The sequence below is a fragment of the Phoxinus phoxinus genome, assembly GCF_949152265.1.
Source record: "Phoxinus phoxinus genome assembly, chromosome: 10".
NCBI classification, from domain to species: Eukaryota; Metazoa; Chordata; class Actinopteri; order Cypriniformes; family Leuciscidae; genus Phoxinus; species Phoxinus phoxinus.
The window spans coordinates 21,050,848-21,070,231 of NC_136885.1; the positions used below are offsets into that span (position 1 = coordinate 21,050,848).

Consider the following 19,384-nt stretch of genomic DNA (forward strand, 5'->3'; position numbering starts at 1 on the left):
GCGTGCGTGAAATGCTGACGATTGGCGCATAATGTTTCCTGATAGCAGAAGGCTGCTTGATTTGTAGTTGCTGGGGAATTCAGTGACGGTGGCTCGCGTAAAGGTAACCTCACCCTGATCACTGGGTTAGCTTACCAGCAGGTAGCGCTGCCTCGCGCACACCGACCCGAAGAGGAAAGAAAGTTTGTGTGTTGCTCTGAGATTTAACGCTTGCGCAGAACAGGTTGCCTGGCCAGTTCCTCTGGTTGACTTACCTGAGAGGTAGCTACATCAGTTTCGGTCAATAACAGAAAATAACTAACGCGCCATCGTTCAGCTGAACCTGGACTCCGGTGAGGATAAGTTTAATTTAAGCGCAATTACTTTTTATTGAAACAAAGATCAAACGAACGAAAGGACCGGAGTATCTTCCCGTGGCTTTTGGCAGGTGCGCCCGTGTTTTCTCGCCCGTACGCCACGAGGAACGGAGCTCGTGACAGGTCGCCGTATCCCGACTTGTCCCTTCTGCATTGCACGCCTCACTCCGGTAGTTAGACGCCGCCTTTCTTCGTCGCGGAAAGCCTGTGAAACAGCTGGATGCCTTCCTCTTGAGAAGTCCGGTATCGGTGCCGTTTTCCCTGGTTGATTAAAGCGCTGTATCGCGGGGGTAAGATGATGGGCTTTCTGCGCAGGACGTTTAGCCGTCGGTCAAAGCGACGCTTTCGGACATCAGACGAGCTGGACGGGACCGGCAGAGGCGGAAACGCAGTGCTGCAGCCTCACCAGCAGCAGGTGATTCACGCGCCAACCGTAGTGACCGGGGGAGCCGTAGTCCACATCCCCGCTGCGGGGAACAGCAAAGACGCCATCACATGCAGAGTCCTACTGCTGGACGGATCGGATGTCAATGTGGAGTTACCGGTGAGTGAGTGGAGGACTTCGTTAGCTTTTCGTGAGAGAAAAGTCACCTTGATTGTTTTGAATGTAGTAATTAATGGCAAAGTTCTGTTGTGTGTGTGTGTGTGTGTGGCTGGACGGATTTCCCCGGTGTTGGGTCCTGTCCCGGTAGTTGAAAGGCAAACAGATGGTGCTCGTGATCCCGTCCTCCTGTTTACTTCCCACCTATAGCGACCGCTCAACCTGTCACACACAAACCTGCAGATTCCCTCGAGCACTGGGAGCTTTCACTGAAAATAAACAACGAGAGGGGGGGAAAAAACACACACGGAATTCCCCAGCTGATTTTCTTTCTCGCCTCCTCTGTCAAAGTGTTTTCCAGAAATTATTTCCCCATTTGTTCACTGAGGTCGACGAACCAGTTAGGCGCTTAACCTTTGGTCCCTCTTTTGCAAGTCGCGCCGTAAAATGGGTCGATTACTGACTGACAGTTTATCTGTTTGTAACTGTGTCGTGGCAATTCACTATTGAATATCTCTTTTTTTTTTTAACACACTACCTCCTACTTTGAGTGTAATTTTGTTGTGAATTTGAGTTTGTAGCTACTGTAGTTTTAACGTTCGTTATCAGCACGGTTTAGTGGGCTACAACAGGATACAGTTTAAATAAAACAAGTAATATTAATTAACTTGCGTATCTCTGAGAAAGTGTCAGTTTGTTTGAATATTTCTTCTCAGCCAGAGAAAATACTCCAAAAAGAAACCAAAACATAAGTAGGCTTTACCTGCCACCAAGCAAGCCAGAAAGCGGTGTCGTGAGAAGTAACTATTGAGTACATGCAAACGACATTGATTTGTAATATACTTGCTTTCTATTTAGTGCATAATAAAACAATGTGTATAATGTAATTTTTCACTAATTAACTGTTTATAAACAATAATACATCATTTATAGAATAATTGAACATTATTAAATAATTATTTTAAAACTGAAATACATGGACTTTTACCAGTTATGGAACTACCGGTACATTAAAGATTGTTATGTAGGTTATCTGTATGCTATGCCATTATGTAAGCTAACTAAGCTGGACATTAATGGTAAGTGTGGTAAATTAATGTAATCAGAACCTACTACATCCATCATGTTGTCATTTGTCATGTGACCATAACACATCTGGTTTAAAGAGAAATATTCCCCATAGTCCCCTTGAGATTTATTACCACTAACACAATAGAGCATGTTACCAGTGCGTTGCAAGCGTACGCCTACTGTCAAAAACCCGTTCTTCAGGCAAAATCTGCTTCTACACCACTCAAATGCTCTAGTCTAGAACACGTGAACATAGACAAACGAAAATGATACAAAAGTGTGTCATACAGAATAACAGCACTCTTGGAACATCACTGGGCCAAAATTAGAGGACAAGAACTATTATATAATTAGATTTAATTGAAAATATTTCCTTCTCAATACTGAAGTTCACAGTTCACATCATATTATCGTTTTATATTTCAATGACAGTGTTGCTGATCTCTAGTTTATAAACATGGCTGTCATAGTCAGGCAATGTTATGCCATACAAGTCTGAACATGTCAAAGAATTTATAAAATAGCCTGCCTTTTGTGTTTTCAGCTTTAGCTTTAACAAATCATAAATTCACAAATCGTTTTGATTTGACCATCTTAAAGCCAAACATCAAATCTGATAATCAGTTTAGTTTCAAAAGTGAATCATTTTTATTTGATGCAGGACTAGTTTGTACTACTTTGTGTGTATTGAGAACAGAGAACAGCTCTAAAATGCATGTTGATTTCTATATGTTAAGGGTTGTAGGTCAACCTGAACAGCAGCAAGTATCAAAGAGAATAATAGCCACCTCTGCCCCCCTCAGGGTGTGTCCCAAATCCAGCCACTCTCCTCTGACACTTCAAGCTATTTTTGCTCCGGCCTTGGTTTGTGTGTACCTTACATACATTATGTGTGTGTGTGTATTTTCCTCTGTCTTAGATTTTGTCTGTGTGCCTTGTGGAGCTTGTCTAGTTATCAAGGTTTTAAGCCTTTATCAAGACTAAATATTAGTCTTTGTATTATATTATTCAGTGAGCTTTAGAAGTTTCACAGCATATCAAGCTTATACAGTGGCTCCAAAAACTATTTGGACACTCAAGTCACAATTTTAGCAATGTCACTGCATTTACATAAGAAAATATCAAACTACGTAAAAGAAGTGGCAATGCCACACAGTCCAGTTTTCAGTGTCAGATGATCCTTCAAAAATAGTTCTAATATGCTGATTTGGTGCTCCAGAAATATTTCTTATGAGTGAAAAGAGTTGTGCGGTTGCTCAGTATTTTTGTGAAAACCATGATACGTTTTTCAGAATTGTTTGATAAATATAAAGTTTAGAAGAACAGCATTTATTATTTAAAATATAAATCTTTTGCTACATTATTAATGTTCACTTTTGAGCAATTTAGTGCATCTTTGCAGAATAAGTAGCCAAAAAATTATAATCTGACTCACCCCAAACATTTAAATGGTAGAGTAATTGCAAAAATGGCTTAGAAAATCGGGGGCCACGTCTTATATTAGCTTCTCTAAAATCTGTCTTTAGCAAACTCCCCAAAAAAAAAAAATCCAAGTAATGCCATTATTGACTAATTTCTTATACCCTGTAGAGATGCTGATTCAGGATTCCAAGATGAGTTCCACTCAGGGAATACTTCTCATTCTTATGATAACCGGAAGCTCCTGGCATTTCCATGACGTATTCTGATCATGTGCTCAATCCTTCGCCTCACAACATCCCCGAACCAACAAAAGAAACCAATCATGCTCCGTTAAATGGAACAAATCAATAGCAAAATTCCAAATGATCTGCATTCGTTTGAAAGTTTTTGATCTCAGTGGATGCTGGCCTTGAAAATAAACTGACCATCATGAACTATTCTGGAGATAATCTCTTCTTTGTGGCGTTTTCCTTTTCCATTTTTTGATCTCTCTTTGGCTTTTCAAAGTGTTTGTTATCATCTGTCAAATGACTTTGTAATAAGACTAGTTTTGGAAGAAAGGTTTGGATTTGGAATATTCACAATATATTCGCCATGATTTTGCTGGCGATTTAAAATTAAATTCAGTATGAAATCAAAATTTACCTTATTTACACATTACTAGTCTTGTGGTGAACAATTAATCTGTGCAAGTTAATACACATAACAAAAAAATTGTCTGTTTTGGTAATCTTTAATAAAAATCGGAACATTTTCTTCCGCTCTGGAATGGCGTTCTTTCTCCGATGATGTCAGTTTGATGACTTTGGTAGAATATCCTTAATCACTCCCCTCCAACCGTCAGTCTGCTATGAGCGAGGGATGGAGAGGAGGTGAGCTAAAGTAAAACCCTGGCTTCTATTTAATATTCCATTCACAACACTGAAGTGAAGTCGGTTGCAACTTCCAGTTCACTACGACTTTAAATATGAATATTGCGTCATGATGCACTTTTATTTGGCTAAAAAACATATATATTCTTATCTTGTGAGTATAAGAGCATTAAGACAGATCTTTTAATAGCATTTTAAATTTAAATTCAGCTGGGGAAAAAATCCTGCGGATAAGTTCAGTTCAGTTTGTCTGCTGATTATTTCAAACTATCAATTTCATTAATTCAGAGCTCTTATTCAACGATTTACTTTCCATTATCTCTCTGAAATTCTCATGGATGTCCCTGTCATATTTTTAATATATTAAAGCGTTTTAGTAAAGATATTTGTACACTTCCATTCAAAAGTGGGGTCGGTAAGATTTTTTATGTATTTTTTAAAGTCTTATGCTCGCTAATGCTGCATTTATTTGATTGCAAATACAGTAAAAAACATTCATATTCTGAAATATTATTACACATGATTTGATGCTCAAGAACATTTCGTACCGTCATCAATGTAGAAAACTGCTGCTTAATATAAATAAAAAAAAATCAGGATTCTTTAATAAAAAGAAATAGACATTGATGTAATATTATAAATGTCTGTATGATCACTTGATTAATTTAATGCATCCTTGCTGAATAAAAATTAATTTATTGGAAAAAAATCTTACTGATGCCAAGATTTTGAACAGTTGTGTAGATTTCTGTTTTTGTTATGGAAAATTAAAATGAAATTTACTATATATTCGTTCTTGTTCATTTAAAATTACAAAATTAAAATGTAATTTATTTGATCTATTTATTCTTTACTAGATTTTTATTGTATGTAATAACTTGTTTAATTAAAAAACAAAAGTGGTTCTTTTGACTAAAACAAAACAAAATCAAGATATGTTAAGCTATATCACTCAGCCGTGATGAGTGCATATGAAAATCAATGCAGCATGTATGCCGTCGCTGTGCCTAATCAGGGCCATCGAGCCCTGCAGGCGCACTGGAGCAACATCCTGCCGACGACATGCTCCACAGGTGTCCCCTTAAACTGTCACAAGATCAGTTTGAAGCCCCAAGCTTTCCACACTTAGTGATTTATCTGTGTGGTTAAATGTGTGTGTTTCAGAAACATTCCAAGGGACAGGATCTGTTTGATCAGATTATGTATCATTTGGATCTGGTGGAGGCTGATTACTTTGGTCTACAGTTCATGGACCCAGAGCAGGTTGCGGTGAGTGGCACTCAATAAGCGTTCGCATGCGTGTGTGTGTGTGTGCGTGCGGCAGTGACCTGTTTTTCTATAAGCTGCAGTTCTTAGACCAGAAATGAGAAATGGAGTGTGTCAGTGTGAAACAGCTACTCAACATCAATCAGAACAACAGGATTTTCTTTTCCTTAGCACTCAGACTAATAACAAACTCTTTGTCTTGTTCCCTCTCCCTCCCTCCCTTCCCTCCCACTGTCACCCCCAATCCTCCCATGCTGTTTTTCACATTTCCTTATGTTTTCAGCACTGGCTGGATGCAGCCAAACCCATAAAGAAGCAGATTAGATGTGAGTAGTCATAAGACATCTCGCGCACACACACAATTAGTTATTGTGGAGTTGTTTAGTTGGCTGGTCACAGATGGCTGATGACCTTGGGCTCATAATCTACAGTTGCCGTAGTGACAAGTAGTGACAAATGTCTATGAGTGTATACAATGGGCGTGACTAGAGCCAATTCCAGTGAATGCTGTGCAAGACACACCCCACGCAGATCACCAAAGAGAAAGTTGTTGGATGGAGAAAGTGGGAGATGAAATCCAATTTCTGTATACTGATACTGTTTAATTCCAACAGAATTAAAATCTTTCAGGCCATGCAACCTGTGTGCAATTCAAAGCAAGACTGTGAAAAGACTGTGTTGTCTGTGAAAAGAGGCCATTGATTGAGTCCCTGTTGTGTCTTCTCTATATTATAGCATAACCGCAGTAGTACTACCCTTCAGAATGGTATATGCTTTACAACACTTTTAAAAGCCGTTGAGTCACACTGAATCAACATTAGCTGACTTGTGCCTGTCTCTATGACAACAATCTTTCATAACCTTCAGGGAGAGCTTCTTGTCTTTTTTGTTCCCTTTAAAGTTTATGTATAAATTTTATTGTAATTGACATTGTGTCTGTTTCATTCCAGCATACACATACTCTAACTCATAAAATCTCTCTGTCGTAGATGGACCTCCATACCGATTGTTTTTCAGGGTTAAATTCTATTCGTCGGAGCCCAATAACCTTCACGAAGAGTTCACCAGGTAAACGACAGCAGTCATATATGTATTTACCTTGTGTCTAACTGTCTTCTAAGGCACTATACAAATATCATAAAAAGGTCATATAGGGTTAGTGCGCCAGTCTTCTGAAGTGAATTAAAGTTACACAAATTTATCATATAGCTTCAGAAGACTTGAAACACTCTTGAGAGCGAGTACATAATATGTTTCAATTTGGGTGAATTATTTATTTTTATATTTTTATGTATTAGTGATACTAAATCAGCTGATAATATTTTTTTATATATCTATCTGTCAATATGAAATTGTGCATGGTAATTTCCTCTATTTGTACATTTAATTACCTTTGCCGAAAACACTAATAATTTAATAACATTATAAATGTAATCTTAATCAAATCCTAAAATAAATATCCATTATTCATACTGTGCATTTATCATTTTATGCTGCATAAATTCACTTGTAGCATTTAAAATGATTTGGGTATATTGTTTATTTATTTTTTGGTTGGTTTTATTTGTAATTTATTTATAAATATTAGCGTATAATTTTATATCACTTGTTTTATCGGATATCGATCCTAACATGAAAATAATTGGTAACACTTGGCAATAAGGTTTCTTTGTTGACGTGAACTAACAATGAAAAATACTTCTATTAATCTTAGTTAATGTCAATCTCAAATTTTTTTGGTCCTGAGACTTCCACAGAAGATATATGTACATACATGCTTTAATATTTAGACCACTTCTATTATTGATTGCTATCAGAATGTGAAGAGTTTCAACCAGTATAACAAATTGCCTACCCTACCTTTGACTAATGTTAACAAATAACCTTATAAAGTGTTACCAAATAATTATCTGCTTATAGTATTAGCCAGTATTTTAATGTCAGTTTATCCCAAATATTAACCTATCTGACCTGTAATATCTGACAACTATTTTAAAAACATTTGACTTTTCACATATTTATGACTGTGTAACCACTTGTTTTGCAGGTATCTCTTCGTCCTGCAGCTTAGACAAGACATACTGTCCGGCAAGTAAGAAAATACGCTTACCTCACAGTGAGATACACACAAACATGCACATACAGTGGAAAAATAGAGGGCCTTCCATATTCTCCTTTTTGCCCGCTGTCACGCCTCTGACCCTCCCTCTGTCACACGCGCACATACAGTGAGGCAGGGTTTCTACCGGGGTCCAATAAAAGCTCTGTTTCAGTGTGTATAATCTGGGTCTGGTCTCCTGGGTGCTGCTCTGCTCCTTTTTAATAAAAGAAACTCCAATGAGAACCAACACACGGCTTCTAATTTAAGAGCACAGATACGATCCGACACACTTTCCCACACAGGGTGCACATACTTTCTTACATAAATACGTGGTCTCGTCATCTCACATTTTACGGAAGTGGATTTTGATCCAAAAAACTGCCAGTTGCATATTTTGAAAGCCCCTTTTTATATGCTGCAAACACATTTACAGGCTGTTTTAAGGGTCATTAAGTCTCTCCTTCTTCTCTGAGCAGGTTAAAATGTCCGTATGATGTGTACGTGGAGCTCGGGGCTTATTGCTTACAGAGTGAGTTCTGAGTGTTTAATGGCCAGTTTGGACTTTTTTCCATGTATTTGCATATTTACAGCAGATTTTTGCCTTTTCATTTCCATTTCTTTCTATTTTGTGTGTTAATAGGTGAACTTGGGGATTGTGATCCATTAGAACACTCTATTGTGTTAGTATCAGAGTTTCGCTTTTCACCCAAACAGACGGAGTTTATGGAGGCAGACATCTACCGCAAATGGGCTGAATGCAGGTAATGAGTATGAACGACTATTTCGTATCCCCACCATACTACAGCTAACACTATCTCCTAACATGCAGGTTAAAAGACTGAAAGTGAAAGTACTATGTAAGTTGACTAAGCCAATAGCCAATCAGAACACATTTGATGTTTAGCAAACAACAAACAGAGGTTAGCAGTCTGGTTAACAGATTTAGCGCTTGACGCTTTGTCACGTCACACCTGTATGAACATGGTGTAAGATTGTGTGTGTTTTGAATTAAGTCCTTAAAACAGATTGAAGTGTCAGTTATATTTGCTTGTGATAATCACACTTGAAATGTTTACATACATTTCACACAGACTCCAAACACTGTCTCCCTGTGGTTTTAATTAAATCCTCAGCTCTGCATTTGACCCTGTTTTAAGATCAATCATCAGTCAGCGCGTGCTACTGTACAAGTATGTGCTCAACTGGTGATCAGTCCCTAAGGATGAGTTGTTGCATTTGTTTAAATGTGTCTGGATAGTTTGTTGTTCTTGGAAATGAGATATTTCTAGACTTTACAGACTTGGGGTTTGAAAATAGCCGGGCAGCCAGAGCATAAATGTAAGACCGAAACAATGGCTTGAATTGAAATCTTACAGAAAATGTCAGCCAGGAAATTTCCACAGGTTAAAAACAAGTGCAACAGAACGTTTGGATGTGCTTGATGGGACATGTGGCAGATGCTGTCAGCCTGTCCAAGAGGGAGTTGCTGTATTCTAGCCACAAATTGATAGCCTGTAAATCCAGACCTAAATCTGAAAGATTTATGGTCTGGTGTCGATTAATGAAAATCGGCCAGCTCGAGGGGCGGCACTAAGCATGCATTTGAAAATCTCACTGCTCGCAATTGGCTAACACTACGACCAATCACAACAATACACAGGGTGACGTATCACTAAGCCCCATACGCTTAGCTACCAGCGGAGTAGTGGGAAGTTCGGATCATTTTACTGACTCGGATCTTTAAATCTCGTTCAGCAAAATGAACAAATCTTTTATCGAGTAATTTCGTTCATTTCAGCATAATATAATTAAAATGTCATGTTAAATAGCCCAACACATCTAGTACTTAGGAAAATGTTGATTACATTTGAAAAGTTGGGTCCTGGCTATTGCAGTCTGTTAATTCACCTCACCTCCTGATCCACGGCGTTCTTTCTTTTGCAACTTCAAATTTATCACGTCTACTCTGTTCCCCGCCTCTCTTGTCTGTCTTCGGGTTCGAACTTGAGCGGAGCTAACTGGTAGATTATACCTTTGCCGTATCCGGTCGGCAAAACAGCAAAAACGTCCTTCTTGCAAAGGAACGATTCGAGCGCCGTCTTCTGTTCTTCTTTTAGAGAAAAAGGCAAGTCTAAATCTTTCATTGTAGCGCCCAAAGCTGTTTTAAACAATTGATGTTCATCCATAGCCATCTTGCAATGTTTACTAATCACTACCGGTAATGTCATCTCGCCTCTGGCCCACCTATATCAGATAACCCGATGTGATTGGTGCAGCTCAGATAAAGGGGCATATTTAATGAGCATTATTACTCAACACCAGAGCTATTCGCTGAGCAAATTCAAATTGTGCTCTCGCGAGAACTCTGGATTTCCAGGGTAATAAATTGATGGGGTATTGGACAATGATGAGTTATGGTGTTCATTATGGCTCATGAGTTTGAATGTTACATCTCTCTACAGGGGAACAAGTCCTTCTCAAGCTGAGCTAAATTTCCTGAATAAGTGCAAGTGGCTGGAGATGTATGGAGTGGACATGCACTTTGTGAAGGTGAGATCACTTAAGCCCTATTCGGACAGGATTAGCTTTACATGGAGTTTCTCAGTGATTTTAGTCCCGTTCGAATGTGCCATCTCAGTAATCATTACGGACGATGTCAGTAAAGTAAAAGGAAAAATTACCTCAGGTAGTGCTAATCCAGTCCGAATGGAAATGTCTGTGATTGCTGATTGCTAGAAAACACACACTCCCACCTCTGTAATAAACATGAAGATGTCAGTCCCGTCCGAATCGGTACATGAAATCACACACGTCGAGTGATAAAAAACTAGGGCTTTACTTTAGTTAATTTACATCCTTTCAGTCCTCGGATTTCAAGGATTACAGTTCTGAGAGCATATTCAAATTCTTGGCTTCATATTTTGTTATCTTCACCCTCTTATACTTTCACAACAGCAGAGTTATATATAATAGCTCTATAATAATGATGTATTTTACAAAAACAATCTTCTATTAATAACTCCATTGCATATTTCTATATCAGTATTAAAACATATTAAAAGCTGCATTATACCTTCACAACAGCAATAATATGCCACTACAGTAGAGAAATTAATCTTTATAATAGCAGTTCTAGAAGTACTATCATGCTCCCATTCATCCACCCATCTGCTCTTAAAATTAACTGATATCAGGACGAAAACTGCAGTTCAAAAGCTTAAAAAAAAGAGACTTCTGTTCAACAAGGATGCATTAAATTGATAAAAAAAATGTGTCAGTAAAGATATTAATAATGTTACAAAAGATTTCTATTACAAATAAATGCTGTTCTTTACATCAAATAGAAATTCATCAGCATATTAGAATGATTTCTGAAGGATTCTGAAAACTGGAGTAATGATGCTGAAAACTTAGCTTTGCCATCACAAGAATAAATTACATTTTTAAATGTATTAAAATAGAAAAGTTATTTTAAATAGTAATATTTGTGATATATTATTACAGTCTTCACTGTATTTTTGATCAAATCAATGCAGTCTTGGCAACCATAAGAGGCTTGTTTCAAAAATCGTATTGATCCCAAACTTTTGATCAGTGGTTTGTATAACATACTTTTGAAATGAACGCAGTGTAAAAGTGCTGTATACTGATTTTATGCAGGGACGGGATGGAGGAGAATATGCTCTGGGACTCACACCGACCGGAATCCTTGTTTTCGAGGGATCCATCAAAATTGGCCTCTTTTTTTGGTGAGATTCACAGATACACACTCCTGTTGTTCTGACTAGTGGCTGGATCATTACTTTCCATCTCAACATGCTGGTCATAAATGTTTCCAATTAGGCCTAAAATAACCCGTCTTGACTTCAAGAAGAACAGATTGACATTAGTAGTGGTGGAGGATGATGAACAGGTGAGTTTTACAAAACTTGCACTCACTTATCTGTGCTCACACTGGATACCAAAATGTCCTCTATACCTTGGTGAATATGATGTTTATATTTGCCGTATTTTTAATGTCAGAGGACCAATAAAATATTTAGCAAAATGTAAACTTTATTCATGCTAACTTTCTTCTTCCCCCCCCCCCCCTCCCCCCACATTTAAATTAAATAAAAAAATGATATAATAATCAGAATAAATTAAAATTAAATAAAAAAATAATTGTAAAATATAATCTTAAATTATACATTTATAATAATAATAATAATAAGAAACCCTGTTCTATAATGTTAAGTGCTTTTGTGTGTGTCTGTGTATTTGTGTGTGCAGGGCCGAGAGCAGGAGCACACGTTTGTGTTTCAGCTGTCGAGTTCTCACGAGTGTAAGCACTTATGGAAGTGTGCAGTCGAGAGCCACGCCTTCTTCCGGCTCAGACAGCCGACCCACAACACGAGCAACCGCAGTGACTTCACACGCCTCGGCTCACGGTTCAGATTCAGGTACATACACACACATGTAGGGATGTCTCGAGCCGATCCCTAAGATCTGTATCGGGCTGATTAAGCTTCTTTTTTTTTTTTTTACTGATCGGTATTGGCTATCCTAAGCACGATCCTTTATTTTACATCAACTGTCTAATCCGACTATTTTTTTTAAAAAGGAAAAGAAGCTCAATTGTGCGTGTGTGATAGCATGTCACACGCACACATGCTTTCTAACCTTTTTGCAATTCTGCTTATTGTACATATATAATACAAGAAGTATTCATAATTGTGACCACAGTCTAGTTTAGAATTTCTAACATTGTAACAGATGTTTACATCTACCAATTTAATTCCAATAGTAATTGCTATATTGAAATTACTCCGTGGTGATAGATGCACTTTTTCTTTTTTTTACATTTGAGCCCCTTCCCCTGGGTGGAAACTCTCTTCATGGCCCTGTATAGATTTGATTGATTTGAATAACTTTAATGTACTTGACGTGTGCACCAAGCACTTGGAAAATACAAGGCTATTGGCAGATACTCAATATTAAATGACTCTGATCGCATCAGTGGCACAAAAAAAACTTGATCGAGACACCCCTACATGCACACCTAATTCTGGCAATACATTTATCCTTTTTTAAGTATCATGTTTGTGCTTACAGTGGAAGGACCGAATATCAGGCCACACATAGTGGTAAAGTCAGGAGAGCAAGCACTTTTGAGAGAAGACCAAGTAAAAGATACCCATCACGAGCCCAGTCTATGGTCAAGGCCAAGGGTAGGTCTGTGTGACATATGCCGTTTCGCCCGTCAATAATCAACCTAATGCATTTCTGAAATGCCTAATCCCTGCGTCTGCCCTGCATCTGCCCTGAAGGCTGCAAATGGTGCTTTAATGCAAATACCACATCACACGTCATGTATATTTGACTGCTTTTGTCTTCCACAGCCATGACTCCAGCAAAACATCCCCATCTAAGGTAAAGCCACACAAACATGAGCACTTAGATATACAAATGTATGCTTTTTAAAATATATATATTTTGCAGTTGTGTAATCAAAGGTTTTTCCATTTCTACTGGTTGTAATTATGTAATGAAATATTCTCTCTCTGTTCTGTAGTGCACAGACCAGCCCTGAGTCAAGCTTAAAACCGGTACTCTTTCAATATCCTTCTTACTTTATATGATTATTTCTAGGAAGAAATACAAATGGGCATTTATTAGCTACATCAGGGGCTTTTAGACTGATATCCTCCTAAGGTATTTATTTATTTATTATGTGAATTGTTTAAGGATGCCAAATTTAACATTAACTCAACATACTAATTAAATATATTTTTGTAAAATTATCTATTTATGGTTTCATTCTGTTTTTAAAAGAGGCTGGAAATCATGATGGTTTTACTTTATTGACAGTCCGAGTTTTTGTATCCATAAGAAAAGTGGGTTGAAAAGCACTATCTTTGTATTTATTGTGAAAGGTTCCATAATATTATATTTTATGGAAGTTTAGGGTCCTTTGCAAAGTGAACATCATATTTGGAGGTCCTTTGCAAAAAGTTTGAAAGCTACAGAGGAGAAAAAATATGAGATGGGACGAAAATTATATTTCTGCGCTTCAGTGTTTCCTTCCCCCAAGAAACTTTGGGTTCGCTCACAAAAGCAGTATAGGTTTTCCTCCCACCTCATATTATTTCCATGACACAAATTTAGCAAACAAATGCAGTTTCTCAGGGGAGTGCATTACTTAAAATAAGGCAAAAGCATTCAAGTATACTTTCTTTCGAGTATATTCAAAAAACTTATTATGAGCAAATAATTCAGCATGATGATATTGGTTTTTACATTAACTGAGATTTAGCAGACTGAGTTCTTATTGCTTAAGTAATTGGGAAGAGACTTCACTCAAGTGAATCATAGTTTTTCTGTTTCCCTCCAGTATAAACAGAACATTCCAATAGTACAGGAACCCTGGCAAAGATCACATCCACCTAGTCTGACCTCTCCACTATACGTACAGCCCATGGAACTGGGATATGCTCCGCCACCACACAGGTATACATTTGATCTACCAACATAAAAACCTCTGCCAATATTTCAGTTTCTGTCACAAAATGTAGGCTGATATCATCTGTGTTTCACCTGCATGTGCATATGTGTCTGATTTAGACCCTCCTATGTGGACAGACCCCCTGCGAGCAGTGGTGGGTTTGGTGAGAGCGGTTTGAATGAGCGCAGTGGCAGGAGTGTGTCTATCGTGCACAAAGACAAAGTTATGACTGCGCTCTGAGCATGTGAAAGGGTGTTTGGATGAGCCGCTCACCTTAGTAAAAGAGACTGTTGAACCCCCGCATCCAATCACAGTCAGCCTGTCATCCTTCTTCATCATCTAACCTGCAGGAGTCTCATTCATTGCTTGTGATCATCCATCAGGTCTCATCCGATCAAATGCATCCTGAGATGGCAAAAACATATTCAGCGTATGAGGACCTTGACGTCTGACAATCTGCATGTTAATAGCTTTTAGAGTTTTGCATGATTTACGATAAAACCTAGAACTAGAAAATGACTTGAAAGACAATGCCAGGATATGAAACTGCTGCTGTTGTGGCTTCATATTCTATAGCAGGGTTGCTCAAACATCTTTAAAATTACAGAGAGGAATGCAAGAACATCCAGAAGCCAGACTGATCACCCTTGTTCTAGATTATAGCATATTTTATCATTTTAACTCATAGATTCGTGCATATAATGTCTGAAAGTTTACTATTAAGTGCAAATCGCTTATTATATATCATTCCAAGACGAGCACCTATCTGTTTACAAACCCTGATTTACTTAATTTAAAATCACCTCGAAAGTACTTGTGACATCTGTTCTAAATGTGCTAATGATCATTACGTATTTGCTGAAGTGTTAAGTTAGAAATCTTTGTGTTTGGCCATAGAAATCCGTTCAATCAACTAGGGATTGGGGGCTTTTAATGATTACAGACTGCTGCAATGAGACCTGCCTTAATAAACGTGTTGTTTACGCTAATCGACTCAATTTTATTGATTATGTAAACCCTTGACATTTGCTTCTCATTTTTGTATTAACATTTGCACTGTTCCATTCTCTGTTTAATAACACCATTTGCATAAACACGTTGTTGTTGTTTGTCCATCCATTGAAATTACTTTAATAAGCACTCTGTTATTACATTAGCTGCGTATGCATGTTTCTGCATGTCATTTTACTGTTGTTCTTCATAACATGTTACTTGAAAATAAATCAATAAGTACCAGCTCAGGTTTGCATTGGTTATAAGCTGGTTGGTTCATTGTGTTGTGAATGTCAATAATTATGACATGCCATTCTGATGCTGCATGAGTGGGTGGATGTATAGTATAGATATATATGAATGAACTTGAAGGCCCCTATTGTTCTCTGAATCTCTCCGTCATACGACCAAAAATAATGTGGAGCTGTCATATACCATTGTACTCTGCGTCATTGTTGTGCGTTGTTTTATAGTTTCCCTTTGAGCACTGCAGACACCCGGAGGTTTAGTGTGGAAGAGAACGAAGCTCCTCGTTCTGGAAAGATCCATCGCTGCAACCATCGCCATGGATATGAAAAACAGGAAGCGCTGTGCCTAACGACAGCTAAACCAAGTGAGTAAAATTGTTCACAACAGTTCAATAAACAATTAGCGATATTGAGTAACTTACATTATAGACATTTCGTTAGATGTTTTTTTTCTCCACCAACGCAGAATGGTTGCGCGTGGTCACAACTGATTCGAACTGTGATTCGTTCTTAAATAAATTAGTGTTTGAACGAGTCTGTTAAGTCATTGATTCAGGGACTCATGACACCTGTTGGCTTATCAATTTAACCTGCAGACGAGGTCAATGAAAAGATCCACTATTGCACTTGACACTGACATCAATAGCCATACAGTACATTTTTAATAGGTCGCCTAATTGTCCTAATTTTATACAAATAGCCAGATGTCCACTCCAGTCCACACCACACCACAGCTATGATAACGACACTGAAGAAAACAGTTCAATTGACAGCCAATCAGAATCCACCCGACTTTAACGAGTTTGAGCATTTAAAGCGGCAGATTATTTAATCTTTTCGTCCCTCGTGTGGACGACAATATAGTAATTAATTGTTATAGTGATCTTTATAGTTGAACATTGGATTTTAAGTGGCTGTGCGAGACAGACTTAGTGATAGTTCACCCAAAAATGAAAATCCTGTCATCATTTAGGCTACGCTACGGTAACGTTCCCCCTCAAGTTCCAAATTTCTTTTTTTCTGCTGAACATAAAATAAGATATTTTGAAGAACTGTAACCAAACTGTTGATGGGGCCCCATTGACATCCATAGTATTTTTTCCCCAACGGGGAAGTCAACCCCAAGTCAACGGGGTATTTGCAGAAGAAGAAAAAAATCATACAGGCTTGGAACAACTTGAGGGTGAGTAAATAATGACAGAATTTTCTTTTTTGGGTGAACTATCCCTTTAAGGCCCGTAAAAAAGAAAAAAAGAAATCATAACATGTGCTGATGTGATTGTTTACATCAGAAGCTTGGCTTATGTCTCCTGGGCTCTCTGATGAGTTGGATCGAGCTCTGCAGAACCAGCTAGAAACAGAACCTGCAGCATGGCCAGCCCTTCACATCAACATAGACATGGTAAGTTACGAGGATTTCTGCCTCTTGGAACACAGAAACATGTTAACGCTGTCTTGTGTCATATGAATAAGTATTCCATTCTCTCTGTAACTACAGGCAGAGGAAAAACCACTTTCAGAGAAAAGTCTTCCTTCCTCCCCTGCGGTTTTACAGGAACAGCTAAAGAGCAACATCTCTAAAGTAACTGCTCGTACTGAGAGACAATTGATTAATCTATACTATCTTTATGCAAGGTACCTGTAAAAACAGGTAATTCAAGCTAAAGGTGGTCAAGTCTAAAGTTGCGATGAAACAGAAGTTGCAATTATTTTTTCTTCTGTATTGTGACTTATTAGAGCATAACTAAAAATATAACCCCTATTTGCAGAAAATAGTTTTACTTTGTAAAATGCAATAAAATCAAGAATCTGTGATTTGTTCAATCTCTTGGACCTTAATTTAACTGACAAAAGTACAAAGAAAAGATTTCCAATTTTTTCACTGACCAACTTAATTGTATTTTGTAAATATAAACAAATGCAACAAACTCCAAAAAAGTTGGGAGACAAAATAAAAATGACACACGAGAACGAACCTCATTGGTTCTCACACATCAAGCAAACATGCATGAGCTTTATATCATAACTGATTTGAGCGTTGATGAATGCTTATATGCAAATAAAAGCCTAAATCTGTTGAGCATATAAAGCTATTGTGTCTTTTCAGAAAATTTGGACTAAACCACTCGATTCATGGATTTGGTTTTATGATATCTTTATAAACTTTTTGAATCGTCAAATTGGTAGTTGCGTGGCTGTCAATGAAGGGACTGAAATCGCTCAGATTTTAGTAAAAATATTGTCATTTTTGTTTCGAAGATATTTAAGTCTTACGGGTTTGGAACGACATGAGGGTGAGTAAATGATGACAGAATTTCTATTTCTGGGTGAACTAACCGTTTAACACAGTCTGCCGCTTCCTTCAGCACATTTCAGCGTATTTTTGGGAAAAAATGTAATTGCGTTCTCAGTCCCAAAGACGAAAGGGACTTTCATCTGCAACAAGTACAAAAGCAAACATTTGTCATGGTATGGGGGTGCATCAGTAAGCTTGACTTGCATGTGTGAAGGTACCATTGACGTGGAAGCATATATTGGGATTGTACAAAGACATCTTTCTTGGAAATCAAGACAATGCCAGGCCTCTTACTGCACGTGCTAGAACAAAGTGGTTTTATAGACACTCTGCACCATAGAGAGGATATGCTTGACTGGCCTGCCTGCAGTCCAGATCTGTCTCCATATTGAAAATGTATGGCCCTTTATGAAAAGGAGAATCGAACAAAGACAACCTTGCACTTTTGAGTAGCTATATCAGACGAGATAGGCAAAACTGCAACAATTAGTATTCTCAATTCCCAAATGATTAAAAAGTGTAATTAAAATGAAAGGTGATGTGACGCAGTGGTAAATATGCCTCTGTCACAACTTTTTGGGAATATGCCATCAAACTCAAAATTTGTTTATATTTACAAAATACAATTAAGTCGGTCAGTGAAAACACTGGAAGTCTTTTGTCAGTTAAATAAAGGTTCAAGAGAATTAACAAATCACAGATTCCAGAATTGACTGCATTTTATAAAATTTCCCAAATTTTCTGAAATGAGGTTATAGAAAAAGAAAAATGCAGGGTGGGAACTTGGTTCTATCCACCGTTTGTTGATTGGATGGAGGACAGAGGCAATGGGAGCTTGTGGACGATTGTAAGAAAGGGGCAGAGTTTAAGAGAACTAATTTATTAGTCTGTCGTACGTCACTAAAGTTGTTTCCACATGAAGATCGAGTTATGACATTTTAATTAAACATGTTAAAAATACAATAAAAATGAAACTCATACTTCAATGAATTAAATGCTGTTTTTAGCTGGATTTTTGTTAAATGTCAGTATGGATAACTACAACTATACGCAGGGTGCCTATAACAGTTTATAAAGCACAAATACTGAGGTTACACAATGAGGGCATGTGACAGCAGCGGTGAGATGACGCATAGCCTGTGCTCTACTCTCTCTACTGTAGCGAGTCACCCAAAGTGATAGTGGAACCTCAAAAGGGAACTCCTCAAGTGGAGACCAAACTGACAGGTGAGGTGCTAACTCTGGAAGCTGGTAAATGTCTCAGATGATTTTCAAGCACCTGAAACCATCAAGCGTCTTTGTCTCTATGTGTTATATTCACTGACTTCGGCTTCCGATCTCAGGTATCCCAGCTCCTCGCAGGATTCAGGATCAAGCAGTCTGAACATAGAGAAGCCAAGAGTGGACCGGCGCAAACGCCTCGTCAGACAGTTCAGCTTGTGAGTCGCTAGGCATTAGAGGCATTTTAGATTTAACAATGAGGATTCTCTTTAAATATTTGATTTGCCCTATAGTAACCATAGTGATGAAGATGACCTCCCTGAGGCACTTGCAGCCATCTCCTCCCAGTGCAGTATGGTAAAATCCTCATCAAACAGCTCCTTGGACAAACAGGTCCAGCCGCCCATATACCCACCGGTAAGACTTATTCTTTCTCTTGATCTCCTGTGTGTGTGTGTGTGTGCGTGTGTGAGATAACTGGGTGAACTATCCCTTTAATTTAATGACAGTAGG

General features: G+C 38.0%; 1 protein-coding gene and 1 long non-coding RNA gene across 2 annotated transcripts in view; one reads left to right on the plus strand and one right to left on the minus strand.

Moving 5' to 3' along the window:
* The window catches only part of epb41l4b (erythrocyte membrane protein band 4.1 like 4B), a 22,208-nt gene continuing 2,824 nt past the window's right edge, over positions 1 to 19,384 (plus strand). The window contains exons 1-21 of the mRNA XM_079626848.1: positions 1 to 900; positions 5,427 to 5,531; positions 5,812 to 5,854; positions 6,518 to 6,596; positions 7,576 to 7,620; positions 8,106 to 8,158; positions 8,270 to 8,390; positions 10,092 to 10,179; positions 11,290 to 11,378; positions 11,473 to 11,542; positions 11,902 to 12,071; positions 12,724 to 12,839; positions 13,011 to 13,041; positions 13,184 to 13,217; positions 14,003 to 14,118; positions 15,580 to 15,719; positions 16,647 to 16,756; positions 16,853 to 16,936; positions 18,813 to 18,877; positions 18,994 to 19,089; positions 19,165 to 19,288. Coding sequence (XP_079482974.1) covers positions 652 to 900; positions 5,427 to 5,531; positions 5,812 to 5,854; positions 6,518 to 6,596; positions 7,576 to 7,620; positions 8,106 to 8,158; positions 8,270 to 8,390; positions 10,092 to 10,179; positions 11,290 to 11,378; positions 11,473 to 11,542; positions 11,902 to 12,071; positions 12,724 to 12,839; positions 13,011 to 13,041; positions 13,184 to 13,217; positions 14,003 to 14,118; positions 15,580 to 15,719; positions 16,647 to 16,756; positions 16,853 to 16,936; positions 18,813 to 18,877; positions 18,994 to 19,089; positions 19,165 to 19,288 — 2,028 coding nt within the window. The 5' untranslated portion in view covers positions 1 to 651. The remainder of the gene's footprint in view (positions 901 to 5,426; positions 5,532 to 5,811; positions 5,855 to 6,517; positions 6,597 to 7,575; positions 7,621 to 8,105; positions 8,159 to 8,269; positions 8,391 to 10,091; positions 10,180 to 11,289; positions 11,379 to 11,472; positions 11,543 to 11,901; positions 12,072 to 12,723; positions 12,840 to 13,010; positions 13,042 to 13,183; positions 13,218 to 14,002; positions 14,119 to 15,579; positions 15,720 to 16,646; positions 16,757 to 16,852; positions 16,937 to 18,812; positions 18,878 to 18,993; positions 19,090 to 19,164; positions 19,289 to 19,384) is intronic.
* On the minus strand, positions 14,386 to 16,140 carry LOC307006163. Its single transcript, XR_013799412.1, has 3 exons — positions 15,777 to 16,140; positions 15,542 to 15,700; positions 14,386 to 14,518 (listed from the first exon to the last, which is right to left on the minus strand). It is a non-coding gene; the product is annotated as an uncharacterized lncRNA (long non-coding RNA).